The following is a 21055-nucleotide window of genomic DNA, read 5'->3' on the forward strand; positions in this document are numbered from 1 at the left end:
TTCCAGCTAAATTTTGGTTTAGCATTTTAGCTTTTATAATTATTCAAATACCCAGAGAGAGAGAGAGTGTGCACTACTTGAAAAATACTTTTAAATTAATTGACAAAAAGAGCATTTATGTTTTGATTTCATATCTTGAGTACGTAAATAGAAAGTGAAGTATTCAAAGCCATTTATATCTTGGTCCAGAATGTTTGCCTATTCCTTAGCTTAAATGTATTTTTTCTTTGTGCAAAGCGTCTTCGGATAATTGAAATTGTTTGCACAATTTTACACTCCAAAGGCTAATGGAGTAGTCGACCGAGTCGAGTGACTGGGATCCTGCCTAACTGAGTCGAGGCCACCAGCCAACTGCCACGCAGCCAAACCATTCAACCAGATCCAGGACACTGAAGAAAACGCACAGGAAAGTGGGTCAAATGATCTTAAAACAATGGAAGTTTTATAGTCTCGACCTAAAGTGCTCCTTTGAATTGTTGATGTCAGAATAAATATTGTAGTTTTATTAAACTGGGCCATTCTTATTGTAGATTGATTGAGAAAACAGATGACACCACTAATAATTCTCAGTGCGGCGAAACGCGCTAACTGGGGGCCATTCTCTGAGCTGCGAGACTGGAGCTGGAAACTGGGATCTGGGATCTGGGAGCTCTGGGAGCTCTGGGCAGGAGTAGGCGGAATCTGGAGCACCACAAAGCGAAACGCCAAGCCAAAACCACCGCCCGGGGCTGCACCGCCAGAAGTTGCTGCCAATGAAATGTTAAGCAAATTGAATTTCTGCATAACAAATTGCAATGCAGATAATTTGTGTAAGATAACAAAGAAAGGCGAGCGAGGCCGCAAAGTGGGCGAATCAAACGAATTAAATAATATAAACTTGCTGACCTTGTGGGCGGCGATTGCCAGGATTCCATGGAGGAGGAATAATTCGTACCACATTTTGTTGGGCAGTAGCAAGGATGGATAAATTGCAGGTATAGTCGGCACTTTGCTCGTTTTCCTCGACCAACATTCTGGGAAGTCTTCAACTTGAAATATGTTCATTCATTTTCTAAGAACAAATCATCTATTAGTGCCTACATTTCGAACACTAATTACAATATTTTATTTTCCTAAAAGTGTTCTTAGAGGTATATATTGCATTGTTCATATTTTTTTCTTATTTAAGTAAATAAACCTTTGCAGCTACTTTCCTAGTCTGGAAAACCTCAAAACTAAGCAATTTAGTAATTTTTTTCTACACAAATTAAGCAATTAAGATAATCACACATTTCGGATCTTTTGAAACACCAAAGCCAGTAATATTTTGTACAAAATATGGGTGAATGCTGGATTAAAATGCTTTAGTACTGCAATCATCCCACATGCGAGGCTTAATTAGCCATAGTGAAATCTCAGCGGTTTCAGAATAACTGAAACCCGCTTTTTTCAGCCGGCCAGCCAGTCAATTGGAATGTTGGAATGTAATTACTCTGGTAATCACAAGTTCTGGTGACTTGGCCTTGGCCCGAACACGAACTGGAGCTCAAGGACTGACTGACAGACAGACAGACAGAGAGCCGGGCCAAGTGAAAGCTGGGTGGAAAAGAAAGCCATTTGCATATTAGAAGTGTTTTTCACACCTCAGAAACACACTCACACTCACATATTTTGCCGTTTATTGTTTGTGTACGCACGCATAACGCCTGCAAATAAAAAAAGAAATTACAGCTCATTAGAAAAATGAAACAAAAATGCAAATAAAACGAATGCAGAGCTGCGGGGGTTGGATACGAAAGGAAAAGGCGAGAAGAGCAGTAAAAGCAAACAGCAGGCGGGCAGCAAAAAAGGATTCAGTCAGTCAAAGCAGGAGCATCAACAGTGCACTCAGAGAAATTTGAGGTTCACTACCAATTTTTTTTAATTTAAATATACTTAAGTACTGTACTATAATTCGTATTTCAGTGATCATAAATTTCATAGATTATGTTCATTTATTCACTTCATGTTCATTTATTTCATGGCTTGAAAGGTAGGGAATTTCTATCTGTTAGCATATTTAGCAGAAGCCGAAAACGATATATATCAAACTAAAAGCTCCTTCTAACTACAACTTGGCCATTCAATTTTACTGCGTTATATTCAAGAGCATTTTTTTTGAAGTGACCGACCGCTAGCAGAAGTAACGGCAACAACAGGATGTGCCAAGCAGACGACGAGTGAAAAATGTAAATAAAATATGCCAAGGACGGGTTGCTGGGTGGTGGCCCAAAGTGGGTGGAGAGGGTGGAGTGGGTGCAGTGGGTTGAAGGAGACGCTGGAGACCAGAACCACTTGAACACGTTGTCAAGAAGTGTGGCGTGGTGTTTGCAAACACAGATCGCACACATTCAACGTCCCTGTAAGTATTTTTTTGCCCCCGAGTGTGGTCGTTGGTGAGTCTGCCGGCGGGGGTGGAAGCAGCGGCAGCCAGGACACATTATGCGTCGTTTAAATAGCCATAAATCTTGCATAAAAGCACGCGTCCAGCAACAACGGAGCCCTGAAGGACAGACCACTTGACTGCAACTTTAATATGGAAAATCAGTTGGCTAACGACGATGCAGACAGCAACAACAACATTAGAGGATATTTGCAACGCTAATTTAGCAACCAGTCGAGAGTTGGGTGCACTCGAAAAAAGATCCTTGAGCTATGGCTATTTAAAGCTTTTGGTAAAACAAAATTTCCTTTCACATTTAACAATGACGCAGTCTTACAAAACAGTATATTTTGACCCACTGTCATTATGTGGATATACATTTTCCCAACTTGAAGTTATCTTGGAAAATGTCTGAATATTTTCCGCAATTTTTCGTGGTTCATCAAGTCATTGGCCGTGCTCCATTAAAAGTTGAGCGTAAAATGAAGTTGACCAAAGTCATCGGCGGGTCAAATTGAATTTTGCCCCAAGGCAACGACGCGTCTTTGGCATCAATATGGACTCAAAGGGATCAGGGCTAAATGCTGCACGCAACGTCAACGCCATCCATCTTACTTAATGTCAGATGCAGTGCCGCCCGCTGCTCCAGGAGAACCCATCTTGCCAAGCAGCAGTAGGATCACGAGCAAGAGCAGGGGCAGGAGCAGGAGCTGTAGCTGGTGGAACCCCGGCACTTTCCTCATTATGCGATGACAAAACAACAACTACTAAGCGCAGCAGCAGGAGCGGGAACAGCAGCCGCCACACTTTTATGATTTGCTAACGACATGAGATGCGCTGGCAGTTTAAAAATCAATTTCATCGCCGCGTGCAGTCCCTGCATCGCCTCCTTCCCCAGGACCTGCCATCCTGTCCCGTCCTCCTGTTTATATTCCTGTCAGGCAGCGACATACGGGGCGTCGCCTGCACCCAACAAAAGCCAATAGACGTCACCCTGATACGAACAGGCTGAGGCAGGCATCACGCAGCATAATCGCCCATCAGGCTTGCTGCCACACTGAGAAAAACGAAAACGATGTAAGTCATCTTCAGCTAATTATATAGTGGTTGGTATACCAACATCAAAACTTAGTAGAATCTTATTAGAATCTTATTAGAATTTTTAAGGGTTTAAATCATTTATTATTATTCATTTGTCAGTAGGAATCGTTCAGTTCCTTCTGAACTTAACCTAATGTGTAGTCCAAAAGATATTATGGATTCTGTTCCTTAATTATAGTGTATAGAAATGTACCGTGGAGAGATTATACTATCTTACGTGTAAGGAGTTAATGGAAGTACCAAAAAGGTTTGTACAGACGGGATTAAATTTACAAATGGTTGGAGCTCACTTAGGGTAATTATATTTTGATTTTAAAACAAATGACAAAAAAGGCAGATCGAAGAACTTTTTGGTTTTTTTTTAAGTGTATCGCAAAGCAACTTTGGCCTTTGTTTCCTGCCGGCAGCCGGCATGCGTCAGGTGTGGTATTTTAATAAATTATGCAGCCTGCTAAATGCTTAAACAATTGAATTTTATATTTACATAATATGTAATGTGCTGCGACATCATTATGCAGGCATCGGGCAGAAACTCGCTCCACGGACCAGGATTCTGTCCTGCGAGCAAGGACGTGAACGGCATGTGGCCCGCCACGCTTTATTGAATTATGTTCCGTGCGGGCGTGGCGGCCCAGAAATATGACACAAATTGCTGCAAGTTTAGGCCCAAACTAAATGGCATAGAATGAAGTGCCTTTATCGGGCAGCCCATTCCCATCTGGCCCATACCCTTTCTGGTCTGCCGAGCGGGGAATTTCATTTGACATATGGCAGGTCGGGGTGAACTTTATTAATTATTTGGTGCCTTAATTATTTTGGCAGCATAAAACCGAACTGAGATTCAATGTTCTTAGCTACGCATAGTGCTATAAATGATTCCTATAGAATAAGTAAGCAAAACTAAGACCATTCTCACCAGCGTGATAAGTTTACATTTATTTAGTACACGCATATCAGCTTAAAATTATTTTAACGTATTTAAAGAAATTGAACTATTACAGACATAGGTAATAGCTCAATTTTTTTTTTTTTAATTAAATACCTTTTTAGTGTTATGTGCTGTGTATTTTGAAGACGACCATCCGAATAGGCTCACATAAAATATGTTTTAGAATTCGCCAGTTTAATAGAGCCGTCTCACATCAGATTTATGTACGCATATGCTTTTTGTGTGAGTTCTTGAAAAATTCATGCTAAACCAAGGGGAAATCAAGCGGGAGCATCGCCATATTTTATTACGACCCCAACTCGTATAGTTTGTATTACCCGCATATCCGGTACATACATATATCTAGCATTTTTGGGGAATCTTATGCGCTTCGTTTTATATTACGCATACGCCACGTGGGCCACCACACACACATGCATATGCCCAAGTGCCTAATTACGAACATGTGTCGGTGGATCAAATGGGCGGCAAGGTGGGGGCGTGCGGAATGTGTGGCGTCTAATCAAAACTTTTATTTGCATGAAATTAAATTCAAGCAATTGCACTTAATTTGCCAAACAGGCAGCTATGGTAAAAAAAACAGACAGCGTGGGCCAAGGCAACCGATATCTTTGGGGACAGGGGCGCTGGTGGGGGGCGTTCGAGGGCCCTGCTAACCGAAATTAAAAATCAAGCAGGCGTGGGCGAGGAGGGGATGGAAGCCAGGAGACCGAGCCCCATGAAATGCGGGAACCGAGCCGAAATTATGACCAGGCCGAGAAATCCAAGACGGCGCGGCACTTTGGCTTCTTTGGAGCTTCGATTGGGCGTGGCACACGCAGTCACAATCGCCTTCTTTTGAAGTGCCCCAGGAAGACTATGCACACAAAGAGGTACACTGCGAAAAACGGTGCGTTTGTTACGGATAATGTATCTTGATTGATTTCCACTTTGTTCACAATGGTAATGGTTTTGCCAATATATTATGAATGTATTTATAAGGAAATGATCAATGAAAGTAAATATATAGAACTATAAGCCAGCTTATAAGCTTATTTTATATAGTTTGTATTTACATACATATGTAAATGAGCTTTTATAATTCTTTTTACCAATAACCTCATAAAGAGTAAAATATATCTACTGTCACCGCGTTTTTTTCGAGACTTTTTTTGTAGGACATTAATATCTTTTCGCTGCAGTGCAGCACTCACCCCAGACGCCCATAAATAAAGTATTTGATGTGCATGAAGTTAATGTCTTATTATGCCCAAGTTGTCAAAAACAAGCCACCCAGCCTGCCTGTTAGTTAAGGCGTGCTTAATGTGCGTGCGGGCAACCAAAGGGGCGGCCTTTTATGAACTCGAGTCTGAAGCCCGTTTCGCATTTCGGTTTCCTCGAGTTTTGATTTGGCTTGAGTACGTCAGCCGGCGCCGCCGGTTTAATGATAACAAACTCAACACAAGTGATAACGCGTCAAATTACCAAAAGCAGATAGCATGTGTGGGGCATCGTAGGGAGCGGTGGGGGGAGCGCTGGTGTCGCGGGCGTTGTAAATACAATCAATGAATTTCAACTGGTTGTCCTGACTCCCTTCCCCACCCCGCAGGACCACCAGAACACCCACTACCATAGCTCCTTGGCAATTGTCGGATTCTGAGAGTAGGACTGCCATGTGTGAGTCTGGCAGAACGAAATTAGGCAAATTTAATGAATTTATGCTGCTGGCACCCCCTTTGTAATCCGAGTGCGCGCACAGCAAAGTAAGTGACCTGCTTGCCTCTCGGTTAAATGGCACTGCTCGAGCGGCTCGGCATTCTGAGTTAGCTACTGCGATACACTCGGGGAAAAAGGGGGCGTCATTGCAAATGAGCGAAGTCACTATTCCGTATTGTGTAGCTATAAGAACGAAATTTTCCTTGAATAGTTTGTTCAAAGGCATTCAATTCAAATATATTTAAGTGCCTTAGTGCCACGAAAGTATCGATCTCGGCGTATGAGTACTATAAAAGGTTATAAATCTTCTATTTTTTAATTCCTTTTTGAATTTCCATTCCATTTCATTTTTCATAGTTTAAACATAGTACATAGTTTAATTGGAATAATTTCTTGCCCAAATTTGTCACAGTGTATGCTAGGGATTAAGAATGAGAATGAGCCAGAGAGCCAAATGTGGAGCGCGGAATGTGGCTTTTGATGATGGAGGAGGGGTTGTGGATGCAGCGAGGTGGACGGACTAGAGGCAATTTACCGCCAGTTGCGAGTGCGATGAGTGCGTGGAGCGAATGTTGCGTGGCAGCCTAATGCCCCACTTGGGGCTATCATCGCTGGCCCGCTGATGGGATTAGTTCTAGCCCTAAATTATAACATAAGATTACGGAATGCGAGTTTATTTTTTGGGTTTGATGGAGTTTCTTTTTGTACAACTTACTCCAATTTCTTAGCCAATCTTATCAAAAAGACCCATGTAATAAAATTACTTGACTATCAGATGCCCTTTACAGAGAAAACTGAAACGCGTGGAAAAAAAAGGGAAATATGTATGCAAGTAGAAGAGCGAGTTGCGCCACCTAGCGGCATTGGTTAATTGGTTACCAACACCTACGCCAAAGACTATTGTTTTGCCTAAACTCATTAATTGATGGACTGAAATGGGCATCTTCGATTTGACAGATTAAATATTTACCGCCAAGAAAAGTCTAGACCCACTCACTGAAGGATTCTTAAATAATGGACGTGACCAAAACGCTTTTGGTAACCCAATGAGAGGTGACATTCTTATAATCAACAATCAAAATTGCTTAGCTTAATACATCCATCGATTTTTTTTACCTTTTTGTAGTCTTCCAAGAATTTATTATAATTAACAATTTAGGTATAATTTGTATACAAAGATTTCTCACCAGCATAAAGAAACTAATTTAGTCCGTAACTTTAAACGGTTTGTGTTCAAGGTATCAAGCGAAGAGAAAGAAGAGAGAAATTTTCCAGCACTGACTGACCCAAACAAACTTTTGCCTCAAAACTTGATAACAAATTTGCCAAAGTTGCTTTGGCTTTACGTATCACCAATCAAAACTCCCCCGCTCATCCTTTTCGTCCTGCAAGCGCACAGCCCAATTCAAGCAATTAGACAAATGACTTCCTTCTCAACTTCGCCGCAACGGCCGGAGCGCGACGTCCCAACGTAGCCAGCGAATGGCAGGAACTCCAATCCGACCACATTCACGTCCCCAGCAGCGTCATTATCGGTCCTCGGAAATCGCCGTCCTGCAAACGGGGTAAGTGGATTGATCTGGTCCCAAGAACACAGCTAACTTGTCATAAGCATCTCGGATGAGGACCCTGGACAAAGAAAGGTCGTTTAACCCGCGCAACGAAGCAGGCCAAGTCGAACGTAAATTGGCTTCATTGCGTCTGAATGTGGTGTCAGAAGACGGTCCGCCGTGCTTATTTCACTGAATGTTGCCAACTATCGATTCCTGGAACGTAGTTAAGACTTCAAATCAGAGTAATTGAAGTGAATGTACATCCCTCAGTCTAAACGATTTCGAAAACGATTTAAAAGCGGAAATCTTAAATATGAATCAGTTATTTCGATTATTTATTTCAAATTCACGAAATTCACTAGTAATGCCAAGAAGCCTATGCCATTTGCAGTCGCTGAGTGAATCTTGGCTAGCAGACAACTTGGTTGGGAACTCTGGTATTCCCACCCTGGAGGACACCATGTCTTATCTGGCATTTTTGAAGGGGTGAGGGCATCGCTGATGACACTGCCACGAGCGACCAGGTCTCGCACTTAATGATGTCTGCGAAAATATTGCTGCCATCACGATTATTTTACACCCGCAACCTTTCATGGGAAATGGCATTCCTTTGTGGGACCCAGTCGCTTACGATTCAGTTGAGCTGAATGCATAAAACAGAAGCTTTGTTGTTGGTTTAGGTTGTAATAGGTATACACAAACTTTATTTTTTTCCGAAAAATTAAATTGAAAGAGAACTTCTCATCTTGTACATACAGTTTGTTTTTCTTTTGTATTTAGTGTCAGTAGTTAATGTGATTTCCCGTTTGCTTTGTTTGCTTTACACATTCTTGTTCTCGTGTTGAGCCATAAAAGGTATCCAAAAGTTAATTTTCCAAAAGTAATTTGAAGAATTTATTTATCAAACAAAGGTCGCTCGTCAGGTCAGCCTTTGTTCATTGTCATCAAAACGGGACAGACGGGAATGATCCTTACTTCCTCCTTTTCCTCCACTACATCAACGTACTCCTCGCGCTACGATTTCCTTTGCTTTTAGTTTAGTGATACGTTGCGTTAAATTAAGAAATTATCACATGATATTTGAAAATTGGTTTTTGCGTTTAAGTAAAGTGTTTTTGATGTTCTCAATTGGATTGTGTTGTACCGACCTCGCGGCCAGCGTCAAATAACTTACAAATCATTTAAACATAAATTCGCTATGTTCAAATAGCTCGCATTTTGTAGTGTTTCATTAATCAGGGAGTCTGAATTTAAGTCTAAAAATAACCGTCAGCGGTTTGGTGAAAGTAGTACGAAATCTTAACTTAAGCTATGAACTTAATTTAACTTAGGACCTAGTGCGGTTTAGTTTAGCTACTGAAATCTCCTGTTCCTATAGCTTCTTTTACTGCTCATCTAATTGTCCGCGATCTAGTCGAAGCGCGAGTGTCTGCCTTCGCCGCCGCCGCCGCCGCCTCCTCCGAAGCCTCGTCCGTTGCTCAGGCTGCCCTTCTTGAAGCCGCCGCCGCCGAAGCGACCGCCGCCGCCACCGCCTCCATAACGGGAGCGTCCGCCGCCACCGTCGTAGCGCGAGTTGCGGGCCAGATTTTCCAGGGCAGGATTGATTTCCTGATAAAGAAATAAGAAACCATCAGAATTGTGTTTACCTCTAAGGGTCAGTATCAAAAAGAGCAGTAAATCGATGTGGTTAAGGGATCTGCATGCTAATTCTAAGATTTGGAATATAAGACCTAGATGTAGATTTACCCAAACTAGATTTGACTGCCCAAATGGTGTTGTAACCTGATACCACGCTATGAACTCACCTGATTAGCTTCTCGGAGTACGTCGACCAGCGCCTTGGCTTGCTTGGCATTGTTCTTGGTGAAGAAGGCGAAAGAGGTGCCCTTTGTGTTGGATCGTCCTGTGCGACCGATGCGATGGATGTAGTCCTCGCTGTTTTGCGGGTAGTCAAAGTTGATGACATACTTGATGCCGTCCACGTCTACAGGTGTCCGGGGAAAAGAGAAGGCGCATAGATTAGTTTCGAGCTCCTGGCTGTGTTCTTACTTAATTGGGGTGTATTATTTATTTGACGAACAGTTTTCAAATTGCCAAATGATTTTTCCGCTATGCGCGCTCGCTTGCAACAATTTTTAGCGTTTTTCCGAGATGTCTTGAACACTTTGAACACACTTGTCTTTTCTTTTTTTTTTTTAAATTTTTTTTTTTATACTTTTGCATACTATTGAGTCTATGGTATTTTGATTTGTGGGTTGTTTGTATTTTTTTTTAAGAGAAAAAAAGAAAATGTTTCAAAATGTACGTTACCTTCTTGGTGCTATAAATTGTTTCACTCAATTTTCTCTCAATCAAAATCTCTGATTGGCGGCGCGCAGCTCGTGGTCCAAACTCTCCCCAGAAACAGCAAGGTAGCGATCTCGATCGCACGGCGAAGCGGAGAGTTTGTTGCATTGAGCCGCGTGCGCCTCTGACTAAGCTCTCTTCTCACATGGACCATTTTGGAGGTGACCACCGAGAGGAGACACGACCATTATATAAAGATTGAACTTTTTGGGAGGGTTAACAACAACAAGCGGGCCGCCTTTTCGTCCAGGAGCAGTGGGCTTAACTGATGCGGCGGCAAACGCGGTCAGTGGGTGGTGGTAGTGAGCTTTTGGGAGGACGCAGCACCCAGCAGCAGCATCTTCGTCTGGATCCTCGAAAGCACACACATCATCCATCTCCGGATGGATCTTCTCGTCCTCACTCTGGTTAAAGCAAATGTCAGGTGTTCTTATTTGTGAGTGTGGTTTGTGTTGTGGGGGTGGTGGTGTCAATGTGCTTGTTTTTGCTTGCTTGCTTTGCTTTGGCTTTTGCTGTCGACTTGGTGCATGTCCAATTCTAGTGCTTTCTCAAGGGCCAGGCCACCCCGTCAATACTTTGCACGCCGCCTTCCGCCATCCACTGCTGAGGAAAAAGCTGGCTCTCTGATGGTTCGGTTCAGTTGTTGTTGTTGGATCTTATTTGGTTGATTGGTAGATGGTTTTTGGTTGGTAGATGGTAGTCTTTGGTCGCAAAAACGTCTCATATCATATTATTTCACTCTTTCTCAACAAAAAGTCGGGGACTGCAGAGGCCACATATGATGCATGATGTTGGGGATATTCGATATTCGTGTCTCTCGACCGTCTGAATCTGAGAACTTTCATCGGTCCTTTTGCGCAAGATATCACACAGGATGTGCTATCATCATATATCATAACAGATCTGATTCTGATGTTGGCAAAAGTCGCTCAAGTCACGAGTGTTCGCAGTGGTCGCCGCTCATTCATTATCCTCCCCATCATACTACCAAAATCGGCCTCTGTAAACGAGAAAGAAACAAGAAAGAGAGAGAGAGAGAGGGGGGGGGGAGAGAGAGAAAGAGGCAGAGACACGCACAAAGACAAAAGTTGCGTAGTAACAGGTACACCGCAGTGCATATGGATCATATACGATCATTACGCATTTCATACATTATTTTAGCAGGGGTTGGGCCGGGTGTTGCAGGTGGGGGCGGGTTGCAGGTCAGGGTCAGGGGGTGGGGTAAAAGTTCAAGTTGATTATTCGATTTCGGCATTTGGCGTATGTCTAAAAAAAACTGTTTCTGAGTTGGCGCGCTCGCTAGATGTGGGTAGATACCGGGATATATCATTAGGTGTGGTTAGGAAGTTCGGATGGTGGGTAGGTTGGTTTACGGGTAGGATTAGGTTCTGCTCGCATGTAGTGGGTGCGTGTAATGATGCTGGGTGATCGTTAGGTGCGGTGTCCTCTGGTAGTGATGGTATGTTGTAAGCAATGGCCCTAGCAAGTGTGACCTTATCGCTAAACAGGCCCATCCAAATCTTTCGGCCGCAAACTACGGTGTATATTCTACGCCGCTGCGAGAGCAAACTTACCTAGTCCACGGGCCGCCACATCGGTGGCCACCAGAATGTTGGACTTGCCCGAGCGGAACTCACGGAGCACAAAGTCTCGTTCTGATTGCGACTTGTCACCGTGAATAGCTCCACAACGGACTCCGAAGCTGCGGATGAAGCGCACCAGGTTGTCCACGCGTCGCTTTGTCTCCACGAATATGATAATCTTGCCGGGGCTCTCGCTGGTGTCGTAGATGTCTGACAGGAGGGTCTTCAATCTGTATTGATAGGAGGAAATATTAAATTAAGAAATTTTATAAGAGGAACTTCTCTAAATTCTAGTATCAACTAGACAATTACAATTAGAATTAAGGTCCACTTACTTCTCCTCCTTGCTGAACTCGTCACAAACGTCCACCACCTGGCGGATGTTGTGATTGGCGGACAGCTCCAGCGATCCAATGTTGATCTGGATGTAGTTGCCCAAAAAGTCCTCGGCAAGCTGCTTGACCTCCTTGGGCCAGGTAGCGCTCCACATGAGCGTCTGTCGGTCGGGCCGGATCTGTGAGACGATCTTTCTGATCTGGGGCTCGAAGCCCATGTCTAACATGCGATCGGCCTCGTCCAGCACCAAGTAGGTGCAACGCTTCAGGTTAGTAGAGCCGGCGGAGAGGAAATCAATAAGACGTCCGGGTGTGGCAATGACGATCTCGCAGCCGCGCTGCAGATCCCGCATTTGGCCGCCCTTCGGGGCGCCGCCGAAGACGCAGGTGTTGCGAACATACGACGAGGAACCGAATTCGGTGGCCACCTGCTGGATCTGTTGGGCCAGCTCCCGAGTGGGGGCCAGCACGAGGGCGATAGGTCCGTCGCCCCTCTGCAGCGGCTGCTGGTTGTTGATGTGGACAATAGCGGGCAGGATGTAGCCCAGGGTCTTTCCGGATCCCGTCTTGGCAATGCCGACGAAGTTCGAGCCACTCATGGCGATAGGCCAGCCCTGCGCTTGGATAGCGGTGGGGGCCTTGTAGCCCTGTCGGCGGATCTCCTTCATGACGTAGTCGGGCAGATGGACCTCGGAGAAGTCCTGGATGGGGTTCGGCACCTGTCCGCGCACGGTGATCTCCTGCTCTTCGCGATACCTCTGAACTTCGTAGGGCGATCGGTTTGCTACGTTAGGGTGCTCCTGGTAAAAGTTCTTCTTGAAGGGAGCCAGGTTGGAGAAGTCGACCGGACGCATGGGGAGGTCTTGGCTGCCGCCGCCACCTCCTCCTCGGCGATCCCCGAATCCACCACCACCTCCAAATCGGTTGCCGCCTCCGCGGTCATCGCGTCGCTTCTCGACGCGTCCATTCCTTATGCCGTGGTAATCGCCACCGCCACCGCCGCCACCGAAGCGATTGCCTCCGCCGCCGCCTCCTCGCCGATCATCGCCGCCTCGATCGCCTCCGCGACCGCCACGTCCACTGTGACCAAAGTCGCGATCGTGTGGTGCCCTGGGAAATAATAAAGGAAGATCGATGAGTATCTAAGTATGCAAAATAGAAACGGAATGCTCAAGAAAAGAAATCTCACATCATCATCATCTTGCAGCTTATTTGAACTTAAGGTAGTAGTTTGCAGTTTCTTGTACTGGTTTGATCTTTGACCACCAATTTATCTTGATGCTGTTTTATTCGAGATAAAAAAAATTAAATTAGTGGCATTACAAGTGTTTTTCCCATTAACTTGATAAATTAAAAATTCACGCGTACCCTGTGTGCCTTTTTGTATTGTAATTTATTCTAGATAACTTTGGCAAAATTAATGGTTGCGATGGTAATTGGCTTTGGTAAAGGCAAATGAGATTAAAGTAATTTAATTCTAATATGCTTATCTTGCATTGCCGAAGTTTACTTAGTGTCAAGTATCAAGGGCCTTTTCCTTATTCATGGAAATTGAACGACTTCACGACTTGTTATTTCGCTGCCGTGAATTCAGTGGAATCTTTAAGAAAATATCCCACTTTGAGCTTTGTAACCGAATTTCGCTGAAGTTGATATAGTTTGATAGTTTTCTCACAAACTTTTTAATTTCGCGTTGTACATTTGTATAATCAATTCCTCCTTATCTGCCATCTAAAATAATTTTGCGCTGCACACACATTACCCAGAAACTGTGTGTCATAAATTTTCCCTTGATAAAAGGGACCTTCGAGAATTAAACCATGCTTAACTGGAATCATTTTTTCCGGCTCGGCGTAGACAGCTGCACTTTCTTTTCTTAAGTATTTCTTTGACAGAAAATTGAGGAAAAAAAGAAACGAGTGACTTGGCTTACTTTGCTCGCATGCTGCCGTTTCTAGACGTCTGCCAGTTGGGACTTGGATTTCAACTGCGACTTGGCTTGGAAGGTAAGTCTTCGCTTTTCGATTTCTTTCGACGCTGCTAAACAGCTGACATGGGAGTTGTGCTGTGCTACAACCGCAATAAACTTAAATAAAAACTAATTGCGTGTTAGGGAAATTAAATAAATTTCGAATAATGCAAACAGTAAGGCAAATTTGATTGACAACAACATGCAATTCGAGCAGGGTTTCTATTCACAGCCCACCCTCCCACCAATTTTTCACCCCAGTTTATCAGCCCCTAAATGCTCAACTAAACTAAACAGCCCCATGTACAAAGCCCTGCGTTTATTGCTCTGGCATTAATCAACCTGGCGCAGTTCTAGTTCCAGTCAGAACTGGCGAAGGTACCGACCTATATATGTTAGCACTTTGCAATAATTAGGGAAAAATAATATTAACTCTGCGGAGTGTATATACAATGTGGTAATAAATATAGTGCAAGATTAAGTTGGATGGTAAAGTTGTATAAAACAAAATTTACAACATAAATTATGTTTATTGTGTTACGAACTAACTTCTATAAATTTCCACTTTATATTCGCTTTACTTCGTATGTAAGCTCCATTTTCGTGATCCTAGTGGGCATCACTATGGGGTGCACCATGCAAATCACCCACGATCCAGGCCCACGTTTTTTTTTGTCTATTACTCTGTCAATTTGGAACACCGTACCGCCCTAAACGTCTATTTGTAGGACCCACTGGCACGCTAACGTTTGTGCCCAACTAGCGAAGCGGAACGCTCTGAACATTTATGAGACAGCCAAATGTCTTGCCCCTAGTTTCAACGGTGGGCAAACACCCGAGGGGAGGAGGGGACAGTCCCTGGGGGCACCTTTGACTTTCTGTGTGTCTACCTGTCGCTTTTTGACATGCGAAAAGACGAATCGCGCGCTCGCCAAAGGGGGAGCTCATAATCAATTGGCGTCATTTGACATTTTAGACTAATGGGGCCGTTTATGTGATGGCGTAGTTCACGAACTGGGTTACTATTACCATTTAATATTTGGTTGTTACTTGAGTTTTTATCAATACTATAGTATAACTTTCTAATAAATAATTTTTATTGCATAACAAGCATGGTTCATGATAAGTAAACACAAAAAGAGCGTAGCAAAATAGATAAAATGATCGATAAAATGCATTTTTGATAATCTGTAAGTTAAATGTGTTTGCATGGAACCTTTACTTATAGTGTAGAGAAAATTTTAAGAGAATAACCCTACTTTTCCCTAAAATTGTCCTCAGTATACAGAATTATACTGAAATTATATATTTCAATGTACGCATTAGATAACCAAACGAAGCAAACCATTAACCCCATTCACTTCCCAAATTAAGCATAGTAAGTATAAATCTATGTCGGGATGGTTACATCAAATTATAAAATTGCCAATACCAAAAACATCGCGATATCTCTACAAAACCTCGTGTGAGCCATGGAAAGAATGTGATGGAAAGGCATGCTGGCGAGTGAGCAGGACGGCGCTAGTCAGTGACAGCCGCCGACTGTTATACGCTCGCACACACTGTTCGAACTGTTCTACGAGCACGAGAAAATGCCGCCGTCAACAGGCATTCACGCATACAAGCAAGTCCGTATGTGCCGCTGTGTGAGTGCGCGTGTTCATGTTCGGGGCATACAGACAAATTAAAACGCTATAAAATAGCAAACGAAGCAAGAACACGTTTCACAAATCAGGCAAATTCTTTTTATGACGTGCGCTGTCGTTCTTGTTGCTTTTGCTACTCCTTTGCGGATGTGCGGGGGCAAACACAAAGAAAAAAACAACAAATGGCTGAAAACCTCACCTCCGACTGACAAAATTTAGCAAACCATGTGTTTTTCTCTCTCTCCCCAAACTCTCTCTTTCGCTCACACTAATTACTCATCACCTCGCTTCGTAGGTGTACAGAAAAAAAAAAAAAAAAAGAGGAATGGCACGAAGGGTGATAAAATGGCGACAGTGAGTGGAAAAAACCAACGCATTTCATATGAAATCTTGCGGCGTACTCACATTACTCCTTCAATTTTGATTTCCTCAGTTCTTTCGTCGGGATCGTTGAAAAGCGATTTCCTCGTCCTCGTCCGCTGCTCTGCTTTCGGGATGGAATCTACGTAGTCGTCTGAATCTGGTTTCGAGCTGTCTCGAAACGCACGCTGCGACTGAGCTTGGAGACTACTATATGTGCTTGGGAACAGTATTGTCTCACGATTCCTGCGACTCCCGTGGAACTGTTGTCGTTGTTCGGTGCAGAGCGAAGAAGAAGAAGCGAAAGTGCCGCTGCTGCTGGCGGAGGAGAAAAGAAAATGGCGACGTTGCGTTATACATTTCTCGGAGCTCGCGCCACTTCTCGGGGAAATCAATAGCAAGTTGCCCCAGCCGCAGGCAGTCGGTCGGGGCGTGGCGCCGCCCACCCGGGGGGCTATGTATTGCACAAGCTTAAGCATTTTCCCGAAGACTTAGCTTCAATGCGGTTATGCTAATGACGGATTTATCCTACGCAGCGCGGCATCCGCGCGTGTCTTACCTAACCTCGTCCAAAATTAGAGTGACCCTAGATGGAGGGGAAAAATCGGTCGAGAAGTTGGTGTGACCGCAGCGGGCTCGCATGAAAACGTCTATTAGAGTGACCACCTGGTTGCTATCGATAATCAGCTGAACGCGGTGTATTTACTTGCCCGCTAAGTTTTTAATATTTAAGATTCTGCTGAAACGAACTTTAAATATATCTCGTCGTCGGTCCGTACTCCTAATATTCGGAAATGTCTTAAATTTCCTAGCTATCGATAATCAGCTGAACGCGGTGTATTTACTTGCCCGCTAAGTTTTTAATATTTAAGATTCTGCTGAAACGAACTTTAAATGTATCTCGTCGTCGGTCCGTACTCCTAATATTCGGAAATGTCTTAAATTTCCTAGCCTACCAAAACGTAGTCTGTGCGGAGATTAGTAAATATACCTTAACAAATATAAGCATAAAACAACTTTCTGTGTTGAGCATTTAGCAAAGACTCACCCCATTTGTGGTTTATTTAACATTTTCAATTAATACAAATTTTTTGAAATCTACCAAAAGCGCAAATCTCGCATCATTTTTACTAATATTTTAAAGAATTAAAATAAGGTTGGCTCAATATTCTGAAAGGAAAAATATATCCTATTATTTATAAGAAAATATAATATTGTACAACACACAGAATTTTCATCATTAATTTCAAAATTTCATAGAACTTGCTTGTTGACCATTTCAAGTCTATAAAAAGTAATACTTATTAAAGAAATCTTATAATTTACACATAATTTTATTGCTTACATCTAAAAAATGAGTCTGAAAGAAATCGAAAATTTCACTCGAGTTTTAGCGAATTAAATTGAAAGAATCATAGTTATGATTGGAAATAGCTAAATATAGATATTATGCTGGAAAATAAAATGGCATCTATGGAGGATTAAGTAGCCACATATATTAACACCAGTAAAGAATGCACTTATTTTTCAAAATGCCAAAAATTGAAATTTACGGCACTTTAATGAAAATGAGTATCTGTAAGCTCTTACAAATTTACCAACTACCTCACTGTACTTTATTTAAATATCTTACCACGAACTATCGTATATCGTAATTGTACTGTAAAGGCCATGGTCAATCGGTTTTAAAATTCGGAGAGAACCCTCTCCAAAAGGTGGAGTTGCTGTGTGACATTTTTAACAAATCAATTGATAAAGACAAAAATAGCAGATAACACGTAGCCACCCAAACATCCAGTTCATATGTCCTTCTTCAGTACTAAAATTCCCTGCCGCACTTTTCCTTGGGAGTGTTCAAAAATACAAGAATAAATGTTACAGCCTTCTTCTAGCAAAGTTTCGAACACTGAATTTGCATTTGATTGTAGAACGTGTCAAGTGGATTTTGCTCAATTTCTTAAAGTGAAATATGAAAAACCGGTAAGTAATACGTTTCTTATTAATAATTTTATAAATAAATATATCTAATTGCATTACGAACTATTTTAGTGAAGTTAACAATAAAAACAGATTATATTCAATTTCGTTTTTATACGAAGCATGTTGCAAAGATGACTAAAGATCCCGGGTGTTCTCAGGTATGTTATAATTTTATCCTCCTTTGGGGTATGGAAATATATAAGTGTGATCACCAAGTGACCGCATTAGCAAGCAGTAAAGGCACTGCTTTATCTAGCAGTGTTATACAGGTGCATATGAGATGGCAATACTTTAAACCACGTCTATCTCTGCTAAGTTAAGCAAAATATTTCTATGACACTTGCGCATGTGGCAAGATCAAACCTTTTAGTGATCAAGAAAATTCGTATGCATGCCCACACATTTCTATCTATCTCTTAAATTTTCATAATTGAACCTAGTATACCCGGACCTGCAAGTAATGGATATGTTTAGTTAGTTTGGTGGGTGGGTCAGCCAAGAATGAATATGTATAAGGGTCTACGCATTATTTTATTAAAGTTTATTAAATATCAAATCAATGTGATTCATAACAAATATCCCAGTCTAGGTCCACGTCCACTTACAACCCGAGAAGGTGGCAGAAACTGCGGTACATCTTGGCCCTGCGGCCCTGCAAGCAGCCGTACAGCTCGTTGATCTTGAGGCAGTCGATCTTGCTGATGGTCTTTCGCTGCCCGATCCTAACTCCAGGTTGTAGAGGGGTCATGGTGGGCTTCTCACCCTTCCGCTTGCTGAAGTAAAACTCGCCGTAGTGCATCACGGAGTTGTAGTCGTAGTCGAAGGCGTACTTCCCCTTCTTCTTCGACACCAGCTTGAAGTTTTTCCTAAACCGCGGCACAATGTTGTCCCAGTGGATCTTGACAAAGTTGTCCCGATCTGCTCGTGACTGTTCGTGGTATATGCCGATGGCGTGCATCAGCTCGTGCATTATTCTGCCCTCGCTGCTGAAGCAGTGGGCACTATTCTCGTCGGGTCTCTGGAGGGACACCACCTGCTCACCTCCTCTTCGGCCCACGTAGGACCAACATCCTTGCGGTCCTTCCAAAGGCGGCTCGATCAACAGGTAGTCATCTACCTCCCCATCGTACGGCACAAAGTGCACACACGTTAGGGAGTTGAAGGTTTTTACGGCTTGAATAATGGCCTGTCTTTCCTGATTTGCGTACCGCGGACTTATCTCGAAGGGAATCGTTCCATTGGGCCACAGTCGTTTTGGATGCCTCATTGGATTGACGCCCAGGCGCAGGGTGATGTAGGTGTACGGATCAATGGCGATGTCGCCTTGGAACAAGCGGGGCATGGTCTCCGGATCGTCGATTCCCAGGTCATCGTCACCGATGTCGGGTCCGTAGGGATCGTATTCATCTGAAAGGGGTTTCAAAACTAATTTAGAATATATAATATGCCATATGGTATTTTCTTGAAATTTTAAGGCCCACGTATCGATGTGATGTTATATTTTGGTTATTGCATTGTCCTTTTAACACTCACATTGCGAATTCACTGAACAGAATGAGAAAATACGATATTCCTAAAAGATTCTTTAGTTCGGAGATTAAACTAGAAAAGATCTTTAGGGCTTCACAACTCAAATCAAACAAAAATGGACTTAGTGATTAATAAAGACATGGGAGAAACTGGGAGTGGAACGCACCTTCCGCCACACTGGTGAACTCATGCTCGAAGAAATCCACTCCAGCGGGATACTGGCGGACAGGGAGCTTGGCGCTTTCACTGAGCGTTGTTGCGGATAGCACCAATAGCGCCACCAGAAGCACAGCCACCTGAAGCTGCACCAGCAGCACCACTGATCCACTCAACTGAGCACACATTATAGAGCTGGGATTCGGCTTGGCTGTGACTATATTTCCATTCGATCGCTGTTTGCCCACTCTTTCCACGCCACATTCATGCCGCATTCAAACCGAACGGCTGCACACGAAATTGGTAACTGAACCTGGCTCGATGGCCCAAGAGCCCGGAGCCCAGGCGGCTACCAAAGTCTGCAGTCTTGGCACCTTAATTTATGCGAAATGTGCGAAAATAAGACTAAATAACGCCGACGTTGGGCAGACGCCACGCAATCGGCGGCGTGTAAACAAAACCCAAATCTATGCCCTCTCACTTTTTTTTACACCCATTACTCTCTGATCAAACAGCACTAAGTCGCCTCGATGAAGCCCAGCTTAAACACTACGAAACTCTCCGATTAAGCCCGGCTCAAACACGGATGGACGCTCACGTAATTTAAGCGGAGTTAGCGGCTTTGGCCAACGACCATTCAATGATTTTCAGTACCTTCAGTACTACCAAAACTCTCTTTCTGGCTGACGGAGTGCTTTCGCTTTCGAGTCGGCCTAAAGTGTAAAAATATACTATTTATTAAGAGGCAGCAGTTTAATGCAAATCGTATATCATACATATATACATATGAGTAATATACCAATTTATAGTTTAGCTGCAAGGGCATCGCTTCAGTGAATCTCTTTTTCAACTTATTGTTGTCAGGCTCACAATGACACTAAACGTTTAAGTACAATGAATTTCACAAATTGGTTTCCGCTTGAAATCTTTCCGATTTTACCAAAAGCAGGCTCTTCAAATGGTTACATGCCGGAAAAATGGGCCAAACTGAACCCTTACCATTAGCTCGAATGTTAGATACATACGCTAAATATTACTATTTCAATACAAACATATACATCAAACTATAGATCTCATTATTGTTAAGTTGCAATTCTACCACTATGACTATACTCAGATCCTTTAGTCAAGGTATTTAGGTTTTGACCCTATTTTTCGCGTGCTCAACTGTCTTTCTTACTGTCTGCCGGTCTGTCTGTCTTTCAACTTGTTTGTGTTTGAGTTCGTATTTGATTCTGTCTGTTTGTTGGATAGTTTTGATATGTGACACCTTGGCTAGAGAATCGTGATGCACAGTGCACTTTGCAATGTGCACTTTGCACTTTCCTGGGCTCCAACTAGTTAGTTGGCAGCTTAAGCTGTTCACCCGGAATGGCTTATCTCCATCTGGGCGGAGCTTATTTGACAATCCATTTTAATTGGTCATCATTAATTAGGCGAAATTAGTTTTC

The 21055-nt window shown here is 43.1% G+C and overlaps 2 protein-coding genes and 1 long non-coding RNA gene across 15 annotated transcripts, besides 1 other annotated feature; all 3 read right to left on the reverse strand.

Annotated features, from left to right (window-relative positions):
- Window positions 1–2737: 2737 nt before the first annotated feature.
- On the reverse strand, window positions 2738–3764 carry lncRNA:CR44928 (long non-coding RNA:CR44928). The gene is made up of 2 exons (NR_125080.1): window positions 3720–3764; window positions 2738–3458 (listed from the first exon to the last, which is right to left on the reverse strand). It is a non-coding gene; the product is annotated as a long non-coding RNA:CR44928 (long non-coding RNA).
- Window positions 3587–3736: a mobile genetic element.
- A 4608-nt stretch (window positions 3765–8372) lies between the features above and the next one.
- On the reverse strand, window positions 8373–16526 carry Rm62. 12 transcript variants are annotated; one of them, NM_001260010.1, is made up of 7 exons: window positions 16498–16526; window positions 15984–16253; window positions 11964–13073; window positions 11620–11858; window positions 9780–10700; window positions 9505–9683; window positions 8373–9307 (listed from the first exon to the last, which is right to left on the reverse strand). In NM_001260010.1, coding segments are annotated over exons 2-5 (1458 nt in total). In that variant the 5' UTR covers window positions 15986–16253; window positions 16498–16526; the 3' UTR covers window positions 8373–9307; window positions 9505–9683; window positions 9780–10593. The 12 variants fall into 12 exon arrangements, with proteins under 12 accessions (NP_001246939.1, NP_001189182.1, NP_001246941.1 ...); NM_001260012.1 differs by having other exon boundaries at window positions 8378–9307; window positions 10010–10668; window positions 16503–16526; NM_001260011.1 differs by having other exon boundaries at window positions 8378–9307; window positions 10010–11045.
- Window positions 16527–18519: 1993 nt separating this feature from the next.
- CG10280 (uncharacterized protein) lies at window positions 18520–19879 on the reverse strand (the record flags this gene model as incomplete). Of its 2 annotated transcripts, none has more annotated exons than NM_141350.1 (2): window positions 18520–19325; window positions 19615–19879. In NM_141350.1, the coding sequence occupies 2 exons, from the start codon at window positions 19877–19879 to the stop codon at window positions 18520–18522; spliced, it is 1071 nt and encodes a 356-aa protein (NP_649607.1). The 2 variants fall into 2 exon arrangements, with proteins under 2 accessions (NP_649607.1, NP_001246942.1); NM_001260013.1 differs by having other exon boundaries at window positions 18520–19343.
- Between the last annotated feature and the right edge of the window lie 1176 nt (window positions 19880–21055).

Source organism: Drosophila melanogaster, chromosome 3R (assembly GCF_000001215.4).
Source record: "Drosophila melanogaster chromosome 3R".
Lineage (NCBI taxonomy): Eukaryota > Metazoa > Arthropoda > Insecta > Diptera > Drosophilidae > Drosophila > Drosophila melanogaster.

What these genes read in the sequence shown, in the direction of transcription:
- Rm62 (NM_079519.2), bottom strand. Translation starts at nt 16,417, where the DNA reads ATGCTTAAGCTTGTGCAATACATAGCCCCCCGGGTGGGCGGCGCCACG. An exon ending in TGTGGCGGCCCGTGGACTAG is followed by an intron (nt 9,684 to 11,619) that starts GTAAGTTTGCTC and finishes GGACACCTGTAG; the next exon opens with ACGTGGACGGCATCAAGTAT. An exon ending in TACTCCGAGAAGCTAATCAG is followed by an intron (nt 9,308 to 9,504) that starts GTGAGTTCATAG and finishes TTTCTTTATCAG; the next exon opens with GAAATCAATCCTGCCCTGGA.